Source organism: Oxyura jamaicensis, chromosome 4 (genome assembly GCF_011077185.1).
Source record: "Oxyura jamaicensis isolate SHBP4307 breed ruddy duck chromosome 4, BPBGC_Ojam_1.0, whole genome shotgun sequence".
Classification (NCBI taxonomy): Eukaryota; Metazoa; Chordata; class Aves; order Anseriformes; family Anatidae; genus Oxyura; species Oxyura jamaicensis.
Window position 1 is genome coordinate 62,752,238 of NC_048896.1, and position 18,588 is coordinate 62,770,825.

Genomic DNA, 18,588 nt, shown 5'->3' on the forward strand with positions numbered 1-18,588 from the left:
TAACGCAAGGCCTTTTCCTATATTCACTGTGAACATCAAAGATGAGGAGCAAGCAGCTGTTTGTGCAGAACAGGCTTGTAGCTCGAATAGATAGCATCCAGCTGCCCTGGGCCCTTGCCATTCATCATGTTCATTGCAGATGAGAAATGTGATAGAGTGGGCCTAGCAACTGCCAAAGTAACAAGACAGCAGCTTTCACTTTCTGTCTAGCTTTCTGTCAGACCTCTGCAGATTCTACCCACAATTACAGATTTCTCCTACTACCTTTTTCTTGGAGCTTCTCTCTCATGCCCTTATTCCCACAAACTGTCTTCATCCACATCAGTATTCTCATGGAAGCCAACATCATATACATCAGAGCCAACAGTGTACTCCTCTAGTATGACAAACAACATCAAATAGTCTGACATTTTCTCTTCTTTTGTCTGAGCAAAAAATACTTAAAACCAAAACTACTCCCTTTGTGCTTTAAGGTACAATATAATTTCAGATGCATGGAGTTTTATTTTTAATTACGCATTAAAATATGATCAAGGCAACATCAAAGCAATACATACTGTTTAAAATGTTTCCAAAGAGAATTATTTTGAATGCATGGTTTTGCTGTAAGCTTTAACATGAAGTTTTTCTTCATTTTTCTCTTCATTAAGCAGCAATGCCGGGTGAAAGACCACTATGTATTAATGACCTGTGCCTCCCTATGGAGAATTTTCATCAAAGTTGATTTGAAGAAGGTCTCATAGTTTACCACTCACCAACAATACCAGAACTGCCATTCAGAAACATGTCTTTTATTACAAGCAGCTTGGAACTCTTATTATACACGGCAATAAAAGGAAAAGACTCCAAAGTGAAAGAAAGAGCACACCAAAGAAGAGGAATTGGTATACGTTTCACCTAATGCAAACACTTAAAACCACAACACAAAAACTAGAAACGTTCAAAGAAGCTGGATGTAGGAACTGAACCGGGTTAGCTCTGGTCCAAGCCAAGCTGAATGTCTGCCTTACCCTGTGTGAAAACAGGTTGTCCTTTAGCTGAGATTGATGGCCACTCTTCCCAGAGATTGGTCTGTACGCCACGCAGCCCAGTGGCCATCACCAAGCTGCTGGCTGACAGCTAAGTACTGCTTCCAATTTTCTGAGAGTTCACCTCTCTTTTCAGGAAACTCGTTTAGAAGTTGGAGACCATTCAAGAAATGCCAGGAGGTTTTTTATTATTATTATTTTTCAATGCTTTTCTATTGCTTTAAAAAAATCAAATGACATGAACCACACTTATTCAGCAAATTGACAGTTGGTGAAACATCATTTTTGGCCTGGAGGTGACCATAATGATTCCTTTAAAAGCTGTTTACAGCTGTTGATATACTGACCTAGAGGTGCTAGTAACAAACGGTACAGTTTAATGATGCATAACTCTGTTCTCTTCTGTAAGAAGGAATCCTCCGTATGAAAGGATGTAAAGAAATAAAACCTGTTCCTTCTGGTCATTTGCACAGTGACTCCAAAACCAGCAAAAGATTTGGAGGAGGAAATAGGCAGAAGTAGCTGTAGCTTAGCCATGCATACAAGCATACCATTTGTGAGCTACAACCCAGAGCAATAGTATAAAATCTGCCAATTTAGGCACGCTGCATTCTGCTGAGTTTTGTTTATTCAGCCTCAAAATAGGGAGAGTAGTTTCCATGCATGCTCTGTTGAAAGACTATCCCATCCTCCTTTACAAGATGCATTCCTCTTCTGTCATGATGCCTCCCACGTGTTTATCATCTGGATTGGGTGTAGATTTTTCTCTTATATTGGTAACTCTTTTTATATATATAATATAAATTGCTAACCCTTTTTATATATTATAATATATAAATATATATTTATATACATAAAAAAAAACATCCTTACATTTTAAATATGATTAGAATAAACTCTTGAAAGATTAGCTGCTCAAAAGATAAAACCTCTGCATACAGGCTGCAACACGAGATAAGCTTATGTACACATTGTTATGACAGAAGTTCTCCGTATTTTTAAACTGCAAGAGCAACATCTGGTATCCCTGAAGTTAAAGAGTATCAGAGAGTATCAGTAATTTTTCTAATCAGTGCCTAAGGCCACTGGGGATTTTTTCCACCTGAAAATACTAGGGTAATGCCTTTCAACTGATAAGAAATTTAATCAGTGACTTTCCTCTCTTTTTTTTTTTTTTTTTAAACTGTTGTGACAATCAGGTAAGTTATGTACTTATGCTTGTAGAAGTTATTAAACAGACATTAAAATATCAGACAAATAATTAATGTTTAATTTCAAATTAAGTATATAGAAACAGAGCTCTGCACAGCGAACCTCAGAAAAAAAAATAAAGCTTCATGTCAAAGCAGTTCTCAACTGCTTAAAATGCACACCTAGGGCAAGGTTTATTTGCCCACATGCAGACATCTGCATCTGAGTTAGACATTCACACTGATTTGGACAGACAGACATCTACCTTGCAGATGCGATCCGCATCACTCTGATGTGCTAATTTCTCAGCCTGCCGGAGTAGCGCCGACAGCCAGCTCAGATGAGCAAAGCGTGATCCCAGCCACCAGCAGTACAGCCTTCATGGGTTAGATGCACCATTTCGGCTTCCCCCTCCCCAGTTTCATGATGATGCAAGTGAGATGACCTATTGTCACATCAGCAACTCATTTGGAAGAACTCAGAAATTAGTTATCTTGGTGAAGCTGCATTTTAGACAAACATTTAGTAATAAAATGCAGTATATTTGCTTGCTAAGAATAAAGTCTCCTTCTTCTCTTTAATGCTGTTTAATGACTTAATCTGCATTGCTCAGATTCTCAGCAGCCTGTAAACCTCAGGCTCAGCGCACTCACCGTTTTAATCACTTCCTCTCCCTCTGCCCTGCATACCAAAGGACCTTAAAAAAACTTGTTGGCACCTGTTCGGTGTTTTAAAAACTTCATATTAGACAGGTGCTTGTGGGCTCAAAGTATCTCAGGGAATAGGCTGGCAAAAAACTGTGAACTGTGGTCCTTGCAATTAAGTTTCTAACAGCAGTGCCATCAAACTACTAAGGCACTTTCCTTTATCGACTTTTTTGCCTTCTGTCTTGACCAGCAAACTTTAGAAACAACCTGTCTGGGCTTCTTCATGTAACAAGCCAGGATTTGTAGCGTGCAGTGAACTGACAGGAAACAGTGAATAAAAAATTCATGGCACATTTGGAGAGGGCCCTGTTGGGCACAGCCGCCATGATGATTTGCCAGGACTCAGAGCGGGCACCGGCACCACGGAATCAAGTCAGAGGCAGAATTCTGTGGGGGCAGAGTTGAAGCAGACCCAACAGCACCTCATCCCACCCACCTCAAAAGCCCCTTTGCAAGTCACTCATGTCCAACACAGATTTTCAGTGCCCCTTCCTATTCAGCACCGCATCTCCCTACAGCACCAGCCCTTGGGCCCAAAGGCCGCCATCCACAACTCTGTTTAGGACCAGGCTTGTTACCAGGAGGGCACTATCCACGTGGGATCAACAGCAATATGGTTAAAAAAAAAAAAAAAAAAGGCAGGAAATCAGCCATCCATGCTGCAAAACGTACCCAGAGCCATACTTCACTGCTCCAGCAGCGCCTGATCCCATGACTGCCACTTTACACATCCCGGCTGCTGACAAACCAGGCAACTTCAAGAGGGGGAAGCTACGTTCATTAATTTTGCAAGGTAATTGAGAAGGGAGAAGGAAACCGAGATGGGAGATTATTTCCAAATCATATTCTGTCTGCACGTTCACTGTTGGAAAGCTTAGGGTAAGAATGGAGGAATGCCTCATTTTCAGTTGAGTAAAACATGCAGGTAGCCTGAGCACCAACAGTGTTCATAAAGTATCTCCAATTGCTCTCCCTTGTGGAAAATGTTAAATATTAGAGCATTTTCAAAATATGTTGTCTCATTATGTGCTAATTAACTAGCATGTTGCTGTTAATACACAAATAAACGTAACTATATGCAAATAAAATTTGCAAATCTTATCGAATGTTTGCCAGTTCCCATAAAACCACACTTCTTCACTTTTAATCTTATATGCATCGCCGAGCCAGTCACAACCACCCAGCTTTCTTATTTCATGCTTCTGCTCGCAGAAATCCCTGTCAGAAGGCTAAACTGTCTTCCCAAAATTCAGTGACAGTTCTTCACAAAGCAAAGCAGGCAGCCTTTCCAAGCCTCATTAATCTGTTTCAACTGCCCCAGCCAAGAGCTGAAGGAAAAAGCAGAGGAAACTTCAATTGGAAAATATTTTGACGTAATTGACCCAGATGACAAACTAAACTTAAGCACATGTCAAGCACGGGGAGTGGTACAAAAGCATCTGCAGGGTGATACAGGAAGTTAAATCAAGCCAAGGTGAAGTCACAGCTCCGAGAACAGTGTATATTTTTGTAATTAATGCTAATTGAAGATAAGAAAAGATGCCTTCAGCCCAGACACTTAAGTAACAGAAAGTAAAATGCTGGAAATAATTTCTAACCTTTTTATTTTTGTCTATCGCAGTTGGAGCTCCTAACAAACACAACTAATACTTCAGAGCAGTACGGTACATATCACTTTCTTGATGTTAACATCCTTAAACGCTACACTTAGCATCATGTCTTGTTTTGTTTTTGTTTGTTTTTAATATTGCTTTCATGCTTTATCATATTTGCAACAATTATTGTATCTCACTTATAGAGCTGAATTCTGAGAGATTTAGCTTTTGGAAATCTTAATTTTCTGTAAGTCTAAGCTGTTTTTCTGTCAGTGTCCCTAAATGAGTTTTTGCTTTAGTTTTGCTTTGAAACAGCAAAATATTAAGAAGCACTGAGCAGCAAGAGGAAAAATGATGCTTCTAAAACCATTACGAACATATACAAGTTGCATAATTTTTCTTGGTATTTATTTTGTAAACTCGGGTAATCGGCTTGTTGGACAGAAAGCAGAACTCAAAATCCTTTGTTGATACAACCCTGAGCAAAAGCCTCCTGATATTAGCAGAAAGTCTCCCTCTGACTTTAGCAGGCTGAGTTAGTACAAGGTAATGCAGGATACCATCACCAACAAACATCCCTTCTGGTACACTGCATCTTGGGCAACAAAAGGGGCAAAAGGATTTTCCAATCCCGCAGCCCTTTTGGGACTGGCAGCCAAAGAACAGCTTGTAACAGGCTCATGGAATTTATCTGGGTAGGTGCTGCAGTGGTGCCTCATCAGCTTTACAGTGTAAGAGCAAGCTTCAGTGGTCATTTCAAAACAGGTTAATACAAAAAAATACAATGGCATTGTTGTTAGTAAAGTTAATCACATAGATACCATAACAACAGAAAGAAAAAAAAACAAAAAACAGAGATTGTCTCTCTGCAAGTTGCCTCCCAGAAAGCTAACAGAAAATACATGAAGAAATGTAATATTCATTAGTTTCTTCACACAACATAATGATATAGATATATACATACATAAATTAAAAAAAAAATCAAAGAGGTCAGGCATAGCAAAATCGAAACAAATGAAGATGCAAGACAAATGCTGATAAAATTATCATCGTTTCCCAATCTATGGAATGAAGCAAGATACGGAAGTTTCCTCCCCAAACTACTCTTACAGTATCACCTTAAAATCTCAGAATCATCATATAATCTCTAAAAAGCAGCCAGTCAAAGCTGACCCTATGTGCAGGAACTGTCAAAAAGTACAGAGAGATAATCACCAAGTAGACAGTGAAATGAAGCTGAAAAATCAGAGAAGCAATGCAGTAATATTCAATTTCAGAAAATTAGATCACATCTAAAGCAAAAATGTCACATGTAGTTATATATAACAAAGAGGTGTCATCAGCCTGGCAGAAGTTGAAAATTATATCCCCCATCCTTTTAATATTCATAGGCCTAATATCTACATACAATTTTATTTTCCTGTTGGTGGAAGACAAATAAAATACATCTCTGAGGAAAATTACAAGCTTTTGGGCCTGCACAAGAGGAGCATGAAGGATAAGAGTGCATGGACGGCTGATATGAATAAGAATTCAATCAGATCAGAAATTGTCAATAAATTAAGAGTGATGTTCAACCACCACAGAATGAAAAAATGATCTTAGTTCACTCCTTCATCCAGTCTCCTATTTGCTTATCTCCATGACTGCAAAACACTGAAAACTCCAAGAAGATGAGAACAATTCATCTGTCTTTTGATAACAGATTTTGGGGAAAAAAAGTATCAAGATGATCACTAAACCCCTGAAAAGCCTCAATGCTACAAGAGATATAGACAAAGGGGTGATAGGAAGGAACTGAAGGAGCCATCTCTTGCAAAGCAGTTGACAACCTCCCTCCCAATAAATTTAGCAGATATACTGTAAGGGAGACAAAGAACGACAGTCCAGTAAAGGAATAAAAATACATGATTTCCCTTAGGAATTATATGCAAGATTGCTTTGTAAAAACAAACAAGCAAAACAACCGCTTTTCTCTGGAAAAGCGAAAGGTCACCGATCTTGATGAAAATACAGCTATAAAAAGGTTTTGGCCAGATATCAAACATCATGTTTACAAAAGGGCACATTCATTGTAATTCTAACCATTCAAACTTCACAATAGATTTCAGGAGAGAACAGGATGCAACGTCAAACATCTGTTATCACATTATTTTCTTCGTCTCCTCTGCCCAGAAATTACATCTAGACTTTGCCTATCTCCCAAACCAGGTTAGAGACAAGTCAGACGCACACCGTTTGACCACGTCTCATATGGCGTTGTGACAGCCAGCTGCTCCTAAGACATATGGAAACATCACATTTTAGGAGATTACACACACCCCAGAGGAGGTATCTTACTTAACAGGGGCAGCTGGCCAAACTGGAGAGACATTGCACACACATCTGGACAAGGAGCGCAAAGCCCTGCCAGAGCCAGGGAGATGCCAGCTGCACCCCAGTGGCACAACCAGCCGAGGTGAGCACTGTCACCCCTTCTGGAAAGGGACAGACTTACTGTGCCCACGTGGCTTAAACATGGTGTGTGTAGCAGGGCCACCTTCCAAAATATCACTGGACCAAGTAAGCAGTTCCCTCTCAGGTTTCAGACACAGGGGAGAGAGGTGGCATCCAGCCATGGACTCAGATCCATTGCCAGAGCAAAGCCTCTTGCCCACGGTGTGTCCCTGCCACGGACCAAGAACCTGAGCCCCCTGAGCTATACTGCGAGAGCACACATGTCCTACTGGCTGTATGGCAGACACTTCTCATCAGGATTGCTTATTTAGGGCAGGACCAACTGGAAGGAAAATGCAGGTCTGAAAAGTAAATTATCACAGCCAGGCTTCCATTTCAAAGAGCCTGATATCAGTTCCAGAGATGGATATTTGAGACACAATGCAGAGAGAGGGAAAATTAACAGAACCACTAGCTAGGAAGAAAAATTCTCTCTCTCTCTCTCAAAATCAAATTCATCTATTTTGGATTTATTGCAGGAATACATGCAGTGGAAATGAATTCATGCCTGTTGTACTTTAAGAAGTGCTACAGACAATGATGTTTAACACATTTAGTACGTGATGGATGTTGCCTTTTCTGTCCAGGAAGCAAACGTGAAGTTAGGGAAAGTGGGCTGTGTTCCCTTCCTGGAGTCTGCATATCCAAGGCTGGATGCACTCCAGAGATGTGCCTCTTAGAACATCTGTACATTGAATATTCAACCAGTTCCAGGCCCAGGGATTTAAGCCGACAGGGAATAAAAGGCACTTTCCCCAAGCCAGCCCTTTCTGCTGCAGCTCATCAGGGATGGGGGGCTGCACCCTGAAGAACCTCTGTGTTACTGTATAAAAGTATTTCATATCAGTGCACCTTCCCAATCTTTTACATATGGACGATACAGCTGCATCAGCTATTTTCAGCAATTAAGTTAGACTGATGAATACACCATAGTGCCAAAGCTTAGTTGTACCTGTTTTTTTTGGTGGTGTTTTTTTGTTGTTGTTGTTTATTTTGTTTGGTTTTGGTTTTTGTTTTCCAGATCGAGACTTTGATTTCCTCCCCTTTCAGCCCTCAGTGCTTTGAGCAAAACAAAGAAAGAATGTTTCCTTAAGCGGTGCAGGAGGAAAAGGTTACCTTGTTTACCAGTAACTGGAGTACAAAGACCGACTTTGTCTTCACGGAAGAGGCAGGAAAGCTAGCGTTTCTTAAGGGCTGAGGTTTCCAAGGCTGCTCTTGTTGGTGTGACCATGACCCAGAGGCCTGTCTGCAGCACCAGGAGGCAGAGGCAGCGCAGGGCTGCTGGCTGCAGGGTCAGCGCAACCGCCTCTGCTTCCAGAGCTACATTCACAATGTGACTGAAAGGACAGGCAGAGGAGGAAGCTGCGCAGGAACTAGCAACACAGAGAGCTTTGTGAGCGAAGAGATGGTCAACAGAAAAGAGGACGTGATCGCACTGTTGAGGAGGAGATACTTTTAAAAGAAAAATACTTAAACAAATGTTTTTTCTTGCACTTCATTAACATTCTGACACAGCTGCAAGGCTACCCCATGTGGAATCGCTCTACTATCTTTTTTCCTTCCTATGCGCTGAAGCTCCATATTATTATTTAATAACTTCCATTCATGTATTTTCCATATGACTCACAGCAATCAATTTCATAGGCAATTTCTGTGTGTTTCTTAATGCTGAAAGAACATACCACTTACCCAAGAGTACTTCAGATATAACTGATTTTGCAAACTTTCTAAGAAATAATGGAATAGAATGATTTCCCCTGAAAAAAAGACTAACGGCAAGAAAAATCTGTAATACAACACGAGTAGTAAGACAAAGCAACTACTCTTAAGGAATAAAAAGGAATGTAAGAGTTGAGATGGTATTATTTCCATGCAAGCAATTATTGCAGCAAGAATATCTATCCACTATCCAAAGTTGCATTTCGCTACCATTGTTTTAAGAATTTGTTTCCATTTAAAAAAAAAAAAGCTTTAAAAATAATGCTAATCATTAATATTTTTCACCAGAATAAGAGAGGCATTTAAATGCCTCTGTATGGCTTATCCCCCCTCATCTAAACAAAATAAAACAAAAAAATACCACAAGTGTACAGGAAGAAAGTAGTCCTCTTCACAAGAAAACACAAACCTTGTTCGATATTTACAAGAGATTTTCTGTAGCAGAGGTAATTATCAGAAATGCCAAGAGCCACTGGATTCTAGCACTGGAAATTGGTAAATTGTCAACTGTTATCCCGGAGTTAAGAAACCGTAAGATTAAATGGCCTACCTTCACTGCCAAGAAGTTGAGGCCACTTTCATGAGCCAAAGCTTTCGCTATCATTGTTTTTGAGCATCCCGGAGGTCCATAAAGCAGCACACCTTTGGGAGGCTGAATCCCCATTCGGATGAAGGCTTCGGGATGTTTGAGCGGCCATTCAACTGCCTGCTTCAATTTCAGCTTGACATCTTCTAGTCCTCCTATGTCTGACCAAGCTACCTGCAAAGCAGACCATTTTGTTGAACTCACACAATGGAAAAAAAATAATAAAAATTAAAAATAATAAAATGACAGCATGATCATACAGGCAACAATACTCTCTGTGATCGTTAGTGAGTCACAACTCAGTTTTCTCTCCCTTAATATGATGCTGATGTATAATTTCTAAATTACTTTGTTGTCTTCCTTGAAGACTTAATGAACCCAAGGTTTTACCTAGTGCTGCAGAGTAAGGCCCTGGTCCCAGCTGTATGACCCCACTACGCGGAACTTTTGGGAGTTCCTCCACTTGCCAACACCACCGCTCCTATGTATGACTGGGCACTTGAGATTTGACTAGAAGCTTAAAAACAAACAAGCCATCAAACAGACAACTATCTACGGAAATAAACAACATTCAAACACAACTGCATTTAAATTTGCTTTGCTGAAGACACAAGACAGGCTCATCAGTGATATTCTGGGAAACCACCAGTGCATTCTATCCAAAACAGCAGATGGATCTAAAACCTGCTACGCTTCTCGATTTCTACACAAGCCTAAGAACTTACCCCAGCCCTTTCTTTGTTCGGTCACCATCCATTCCTGTCCACCTCAAACAGTAAACATATCAAGATGGACCTAAATCAAATGATCTGGTGTCTTAAAACACTCTTCCAAAAATTTGTAAGATGTAAGACACCCTTCAACTCCAGAAAGACAGCTAAACTTGCAAGGCTGGCAGAGTATAACCAAGACACAACGCGTCACCTCTCGCCCGACTCTGAAAATTGCCATCACTCCTGGCTTGTCCCACTTGCTATTTGCCTGATATCATAACAAACTGGAAACTCAAACTGGAAAGTCCCTGAACCAGGCAATTCAGTCTACTACTGAAGAGGAAGAAAAAGAACATTTGTGAGTGGTGCAAGCACTTTTGTGTAAGTACAAGCAAACTGCAAACCAAATAAAACTTCTCTTCAATTGTCAGTCTTTGACATAGAAGAAAATTACAAAGATAAGGGAGAGTAAACACATAAAATCAACACGTAGGGGTCAACCCCTCAGAAGTACTCTGAGCTTAAAGGCTAGCTGGAAGGTGAGGAGCTGCTGATCTGCTGCCAGCAGAACATGTTGCCTCTCATACTGGGAACATGCTACAGGAACTCTAGAAAAAAATCCTTGTATTTCTTCTTAGTGACTAACAGCTTCTGATTCTTTGGTTCTTAGATAAATAATTACTTTATAAGCCTGAGAAAGTAAGAAATACGTAGAGCTGATAGCCACTGCCCACTAAGAGGGATCTGAGGGCAGAAGGATATGCCAAGGGTTGAATTCCTTTATAGGGGGTGGTGGTGGGGAATGGGACAACACTAAAATAGAAAAGAAACAAATTCAGTACGGCCAAACAAACAAAAACACCTTAAAAAAAAAACATCAAACAAACAAACAAAAAAAAGCTTTCTGTTGTTGTTCCATAATTCCAGAAAGACTAGCTGCACTAATCACATTAAAGGAATGGCAGCAAATAGACAAAAAATTGGCTGCACACGTCTCTAGTTTTGCAATAAAATCATTTGTCTGAATTCTGCAAAAACAGTAAAGTGAGAAACTCCACAACAGTGTGGAAGGGAAGAGGGAAAGAGGAACATGGATTCATATCACCTAAAATTGACCTCGGTACCTTGGGCTCCCAGCACAGTTGAGAATGAGAGCGAGACACAGCTTCACAGAGCAACTCAGCCCGATTACTAGCTGCCTTTCAGAAGTCCCATACGTGGTCAACTCTCACCCAGCTTCTCCCTCTTTCCTTCAGTGGGAACAAACATCATGATGAGATGTCTAAGTCAGGCACCTCAGTTAGGTGCCTGAAGTTGGAAAGAATTCTCCCTTCCTGCCTAAATTTTCACAATAAGAGATAATAAATGCAAAAGAGATAATAATTATAAAATAAGAGATAGCCATTCCTATCATAATGTCCTTCTGTCTAGACAAAGAGATTTTGACAAACACAAAGGAAAAACTTCTTAAAATTAATTAAAACACCAGGAGTTTCCTACAGCTTTCTGCAACATTGGCAAAATCCATTAGTGGTATTTTGCACAGACAAAAGCCAGGGGAAAAACACCTACATGTTGCTTTTACCCCCTTTTAAATATGCAGAGTATTGCACAAGTCTTCTGAGGTGCTATTCAAATGACTTTTAGCCCCCCCTACATATCATTTAGCATCAGCTCGAGTGATAGAAATGGACATACACATAGGACCACTAAATGTGAGCTTGCAAGGTACGAGTTATAAAAGAAAATAGTTTACCAGGCAAAAATTCAGTCAACTTACTTTGAATTTCTATAATACAGGGGCTGAATTCAAAAAGCAGTTGCATTAAAAGCAAAAATAGCTAATAACACACTATGTTCACTTTCTGGTCAAGTCCTAAACAAAGTACGTGTCTCCTCATTTTAAAAGGATATAGAAAAGTAGGGAAAAACACCACAGTCCCCCACCAACGATGCACTCTGAGGGAAGAATCCAGTTGGATTCACACAAGGCAGTATATGCTCGACAGAACTAGGTGGATTGTTTTTGCATACCATCCTGAGGAACTTGCTGACTGCAATTAACCCAGATTGCAGCGCACACGCTGGAACGGCCAGCTACACATCTTCACCTGCACACGAACTGAAAGGAAAGGTCTCGCAGCAGAGCAATGAAGTGTGATATTCTGTCACTGTGGAAATGGTTGCAGACTAGCCTTAGGGCTGAGCTTACACACACAGAGACGGTGCTCTGCTACAGTCTGTAAGACTCCAAGATTTCATTACTGCCATAATCTTTAGCTCTCCCTAGGTCAACAGAGCTCAGAATATGATGCAGAACAGCAACTCCCTGGAGGTTGTTCAGCAGCAGCAATAAAGAAATAAAGCAGACGTGCAAAGGATGTCTCATCCAGAACCTTTTGGCTGGAAAGACACAAATCTGAGTGTTGAATTACAGTAAAGGGAACGAAGCGGGCAAGCAAAACCCATAGCACTCTACAAAAATTTCAGAAAGACCCATAGGAGAGGGAGGAACAACTACAGCGCAACTCTCCATACTGATGAAATATTAACTTCTGATTTATAACGTGCATCTCCTTTCTCCAAAATCCCTGCTGCAAAAAAGCAGCCTTCTAAAAAGGTTGTAACACATAGCAAAGTTCAAGAAAGGTTCTGTAAAAACAAAAAAAAAAAAGAGATCCCACATGGAACCGGGCAGACAAGGGTTTTGCATGTGTCTTGGTCACCAGCAATGCGCATGGCAGTCTGGACATCAGCAGAAGGACAGGGGAATGCTGAAAGGCAAAGCACAGGGAGAAGCACACGGTGACACCTCCACCTCAGCAGCTCCTCTTCCTCCAGCACACAGCCTTGCTTTATCTGCCACCCCAAAATCACTTGTGGCTGCTTTCCCCATCCATAACTTTGAATATCCTTGGAATAAAAAAAGAGCTCAAGATGTGTCAATGACAGTTCTTTCATTATCCATATGTGTGTGAATGCCACCGGTCTTACAAGCAAAGGGCAGCACGACAGGTTGTGAATCACCTAAAGTGTGAGTTAGTGACAAAAAATTCCTAACTAGCTTGCGACAGAGCACTTTTCAGAAGCAGACAGCAAAGCATTCTGTAAAGGTTAGCAAATATCCTCCAACAAGAAATAAAGTGACTTGCACAAGGCCACCCAAATCACTCACTTCTATTATATATCCTTGTTCTCTAACTACTACCCCAAGTGTATGTATAACAGAGCTTTTTCCAGGTCTTTAACAAAAGACTGCAAGAGGGAGATTTAACTCAGCAGCCTCCTAAACAGTCAAGCAGTTAACACCCTATTCTATGGCCTAAGAAGTGAAGACTGATTCAAAAATTACGTTTTCTTTACTGCCTACTGAAAATTCTGCAGATTTCAGAGAATAAGCTCTGCATGGTCTAAACAACTTGGAGTTCATGATTAAAACAAGTAATTATTTTCATTCAGTATCAGAGGTGACACCAGTCTCAAAAAACATAAATGGCAAAGGTGTCAAGACAATATGGGATGGAGCTCTTGTTCAAAATGCCTTTACTCGTAGCTTTATTCTAAGTGACTTTGCACTCTTCTTATTTGGTTTGCATATGGCTACTTCAAATCAGTTAAAAATGGAAAAAAACAAACTTCTGAAGAATAGAAACTTAAAAATCACAGAAGTCTCAGCTTAATTCAGCATGTACATCAATGGATTTAGTTGTCACCAACGGCATAGCCTGAAAGCCACCGAGGGGGCTGACAAGTGAATAATGTACATATAACAAACAGCAAAAAAGAGGATATTATTAATGTAGATCAGACTTCTGTCTGCGATTTGGAAAAAATCCCTTAGCTGATCAGTTGTGTCATGACTGAAGATATTTTCAGATCGGATTTTTTAGATGACAAACAACATTAAGGTCAAACTTCAAAAGATGAAGGAACGTGATCCTGATTTTCTAACAAATTTACCCATACAACTAACTGCCTAGCTGGATAGTTCTGGGGCAAGGAGAGCAGGCAAACAAAACCCTATCCTTACAGAAAGTAAGAATCTGAAGGTAATCAGTACAGGGTGACTTCACAAAATACCATGCACGCAGATACATTAACCAGATACGTATACATATATGTTTCCTGAAGAAAGCTGGACTCCTATCTCATTCATGCTTTCTTCTGCTTCAACCCCCCATTGTATTTTTAAAATTTTGCTAAGAACACAACAGACTGGCTACGTAAAGGAGCCGTATTGGTGTACATTACTGCAGAGCACCTACGAAACATAGCACAGTGCAGCAGGTTAACAGCCAGCTAGGAAAGAGTTGGGTGGAGAAGTGGAAAGAGAGGTAAATTAGTAGAGAGGAATTTATTATGGAAATTAGGACTATAAGCATCAGCTCCACGGCATGTGAGCAATACTGAGGTTTACCTGCATGTGTTGCAGACATTCAAGCTGACAACACAAAACAGCAAAGTGTTCTAGGACATAGCACTACCACCACGAGATGCTGTGACTAATTAGTGGCCCTGCAACTGCATCCAGTTAGCTGTTAGAGGCTTGATTTCTACTGAAACTAAGTACTTCAATATCCAATTAACAACAAGTGTCGGAGCAATCAGTCAAACACGTGGCTTCAGCCAGAGCAGTTGGGCATGTAACCTTGACTGGTGAGGCAAAACTGAGTCTATAAAATTAGATTAAGACATACCTAGGAATCATTACTAGAAGCATGCAACATAAAATTTTGCTTACTCTTCTTAAAAATGTATCCAAGGAAATAGAAACTGCACTACATTCTCTGCTACAATGCATGTCCTGTAAGCGCAGAAGAAATCTGCAGTGTTGTTACCTTCCCTTCAACAAAACCATGAGTCTCAGTATTATTCCAGTGACTCAGCTGATGTTTAACAAATAAAAGTAAGTGACATTTGAGGAAGCCACTGGCAGGATAGTTTAGTGGCGTACTGTCATAGTAGGTTGACCGGGATTCAGACTAGATTTCCCTGAGACCTGACTTATGTATGTCATCATTGCCCTGTTTAGCAGCACTCCATCCAGCTCCAAATGATTTGATATGTCCAGAAGGCACAGCACAGTGATAATGACATCAGCTTGAGGGACAGTAGCAAATTAAGCAACAAGAGATTAGTAGCTCTGGTTCTCAGCAGAACTAAATAACCCTTGCAGATGCTACACCAGGCACTACACCATTTCCAGGAAAAGCTGTCTGGGGCCGACACAGGCATTTCCACCCAGCTCTTTGCTGCACAGCACGGACTCTTAACAAGCCAAGTGTGACATCCGAGCTGGCTGCGTGCAGCATCCTGTTCACAGATTTCATTTCCCATTCCTATAGTTTGGGAGCGAAGGTCTGTAGCTGAGCAGCCCAATTCCCAGATGACTCATCATCATGCAGTAAGACAGAAATGTTTTCTTCAAGGGGTTGGGGAGCTGCTGAGAAACACCAGCACAACTGCTTGCAGAATCAAGAGCCAGTAAGAGCAAATACATTTTCTTTTGCTCAATCTTCTTAAACCAGATCAGCTACCGAGTTCTATTGATGTTGTGTCTGTTACTGAGTTGCTATAACATAACTGAAAGAGTTGTCAGAGGGGCAATAATGACTGAAGATGGCACTGCCAAAAGAATTGTTCATGTAATGACAGTCTCTGATGGGTAACTGCTTGGCAGCGATCACCTACCCCCAGCATCCAGTTCTGCCTTCAGTTAAAACCTTGTGATCTCACTGAAGACATTCAGGGCACAGCAGTAGGAATTGCATGTAAAATTACTCAACTGCTTTACACAGAGCAATCACTCTCTTCATAGCCTCGTTTCAATACACTTTGATTACAAATGCTAACATTTGGTTTCTACTTAAATTTGTGTCTGCTTTGTAAAAGGCTCCAACTTACATGGCTATTTAGGATCTGATCAGAGCAGACATCCTAAGCTTTTTACTGCTTGCCCCCTCAGCACATAAAACTACGGATCACAACATATACTTCTGCACCAACACTTTCTAGAGCATTAAGAACTCAAGTTTTTGTAAATGTTTTTTTTTTTTTTTTTTTTTTTTTAATTTCAATTAAATAAGTATGTAAACAAAAGGATGATGCACAACATTTATTGGCAACTTGAGACTTCCACTGTACAAAACGACTCTCTTTTGGGAGGACATTTCAATGCGTAACTGGTAACTGTGACTCTAACAATGTTGCTAGTGTACTGCAAAAAATAACTTACTTTTGGCACATCAACTGCCACCTCCCTCATGGCGCTGGGCCTGACATCATTCATCCCTTGCAGGAAGTCATTGAAAGCAATCATCACTGACCCAGCCACCTCGTTGTCTGAGGGGTTAGCTCGCTTCCCCAGAGCTCTCCGCAGTGCGTTCAAACCTATTAAAAACAAAACCCATAAAAACATGTAGACTTCATCCTGTTTCTCACAAACACAAAGTGCACAACACAAACACACAGCAGCGCTGGAAAGGAAATGATAGTCAAAAGCATGTCCCAGCGCCGGGCCTTAACTAGGTCAAGGAACATGCAAGACACTTGTGATGAGAGAGGAAGAAAAAGGGGATCTTATGACCACAGACAGAATATAAACTAAATCAGTTCCAAAAGACAGAACAAAACAGCCCTATCCCTGTGTTCCTGAGATGAAGCTAACAGGACAAAACCTGCATGTGGCCATACACAGATCCAAACGCATTTTTAAATGACAAATTGGGAAGAAGGATAGTGAGTATTTGAGACAAGTACTCATTTAACACTTGCAAGATAGCCATAAACGTGTCCATTCCTCTATTAGGACTTCTTTTCCCCTCCTTTCGCTGCTCTTAAAAAATAATGCAACTGAAGTGATTTCTGTTACTTTCATTGGGATCCTGTTTTGCTACCTGGTAGGATGCCAAATACCATTATTTTTCTTGATATACAACAAACACTCCCTCTTTTCTATACCTCTGCAATTCTGAACGGCTCTTCTTTCCTTTCCAGCCATCAGTGCACTTTCTACACATACACAGGCATAGCTTTGACCTTCTCTTTCATTTGGCCAAACCACTGACATACACCGCTTATGAATCTTAACGCTAACTCCTAGCTCCTCCCTAAAATTCAAGCCTTCAAAACCTGCAGAGGTGGTCCCCGCTCACCCCGCAGCATCCCTAGCGGCGCCACCCGCAAGCCCCGTGCGTTCATACCAAGCCACCACAGCCCCCGCTGTGCAAGACGCCCAGAAGCACCATGTTTCTCCCACTGTATAATTATACCTTTTAAGGTCTAATGTGATTTGGAGTTGCATTGCTGCTATTTCCAACCCCGCTCTATGACTTGGAGCTGTGAAATGTGTGATCTATTAATGCGTGCTGAGTATAATCCTGTATGCAGGCTGCAGACATGCAGACACGCAGATGTAGTACACAGACTGACACGTGTTACAAAAACCTGGGGCAGTTAGTACGGCACCAGTTTGTCTTGCATGACCATAAAAAGACAAACATTTGTTAAATCTTTTCTATATTTAACCAAAGAAAACATCAATTAGTGCTACATGAAAGCACAATAAAAAGGATAAGCCGTTTCTGAAAATAGACGTGGTTTTAACTTTCAGCAGATTATTGTCTTTTTTCTGCAGAGGCACTGGTAGATGGGGACATACAAAGTTTCTGACAATGACAGGAATTCTGCATTTCCTATAATATATACAGCGTGTGAAGAGATATAATATCTCCCCTGTGCACCAGTACAGCTGGTGTCTCTCCATAAACTGCCAATTATGACAGAGTCAGAGCACCTGCATTCAATACCCAGGCTCTTAATACAATAATGAAAAAAAAAAGTTTTCAATTCAAGTTTCCCCTTGTGCAGAACATCCAGAACTAATAAGATATATAAATAAAAACATTCCATGAGGCCAAGGAGAAAATGAAAATCTGGTCACCAGAGGACATGCATAAAATACAACTCATTTTAACAACCCAGACAGTTTTCATGGTTCTTCCTCCCCCATTTCTTCCTTCCTCCAAAACAGTTCGTTTTAAGCAAACAAAAGCGAGAAGACACAGATTTATCCCGTAGATTTAAAATTTGCATCCAAGCAGATAACAAAGCAGGCAGGTTATTCTAGAGCCAGAGCAGCAATGCCATGGGGGCAGGCAGGTACTGGGGGACAAGTCCTATGCTTTGGTTTTGGTGAAGTTAATTCATTTGGCACTCTCATCTAAAAAAAAACAAAGAATAAATAGCATAGCACGAAGTTAAGGCATAGAGAAAGCAAGTAACTGATCGCTGTTCCTCATTTCTGTACCTAACTGTTCCATCAGCTACTAGTTTAGCACAAAGCCCGTCTGATGAAGTTTAGTCGCGACGTGGTTATCTTTCTCTCATTACATGACCGATTCTTAACGTGAATGAGTTTATTTCAAAAGATTAAGAGAGAAACCCAGGTTAAAAGGCACAAAGAGAAGACCGCTCTTGAGCACTGTGCTGCCAGTGCTGCCAGGAGCACCCGAGTGATGTTTCAGTCATCAGCAGCGGGTTTGAAATGCAGCA

The 18,588-nt window shown here is 40.7% G+C and overlaps 1 protein-coding gene across 2 annotated transcripts in view; it reads right to left on the minus strand.

Moving 5' to 3' along the window:
* SPATA5 (spermatogenesis associated 5) overlaps nucleotides 1–18,588 on the minus strand; it is a 190,593-nt gene that overhangs the window by 149,895 nt on the left and 22,110 nt on the right. For both annotated transcript variants that reach the window (XR_004750775.1, XM_035326060.1), the window contains exons 10-11: nucleotides 16,271–16,425; nucleotides 9,287–9,496 (exon numbers count right to left, since the gene is read on the minus strand). Coding sequence is in view for 1 of the 2 variants with exons in the window: in XM_035326060.1 (XP_035181951.1) it covers nucleotides 9,287–9,496; nucleotides 16,271–16,425 (365 nt within the window). In the remaining variant the exon portion in view is untranslated. The remainder of the gene's footprint in view (nucleotides 1–9,286; nucleotides 9,497–16,270; nucleotides 16,426–18,588) is intronic.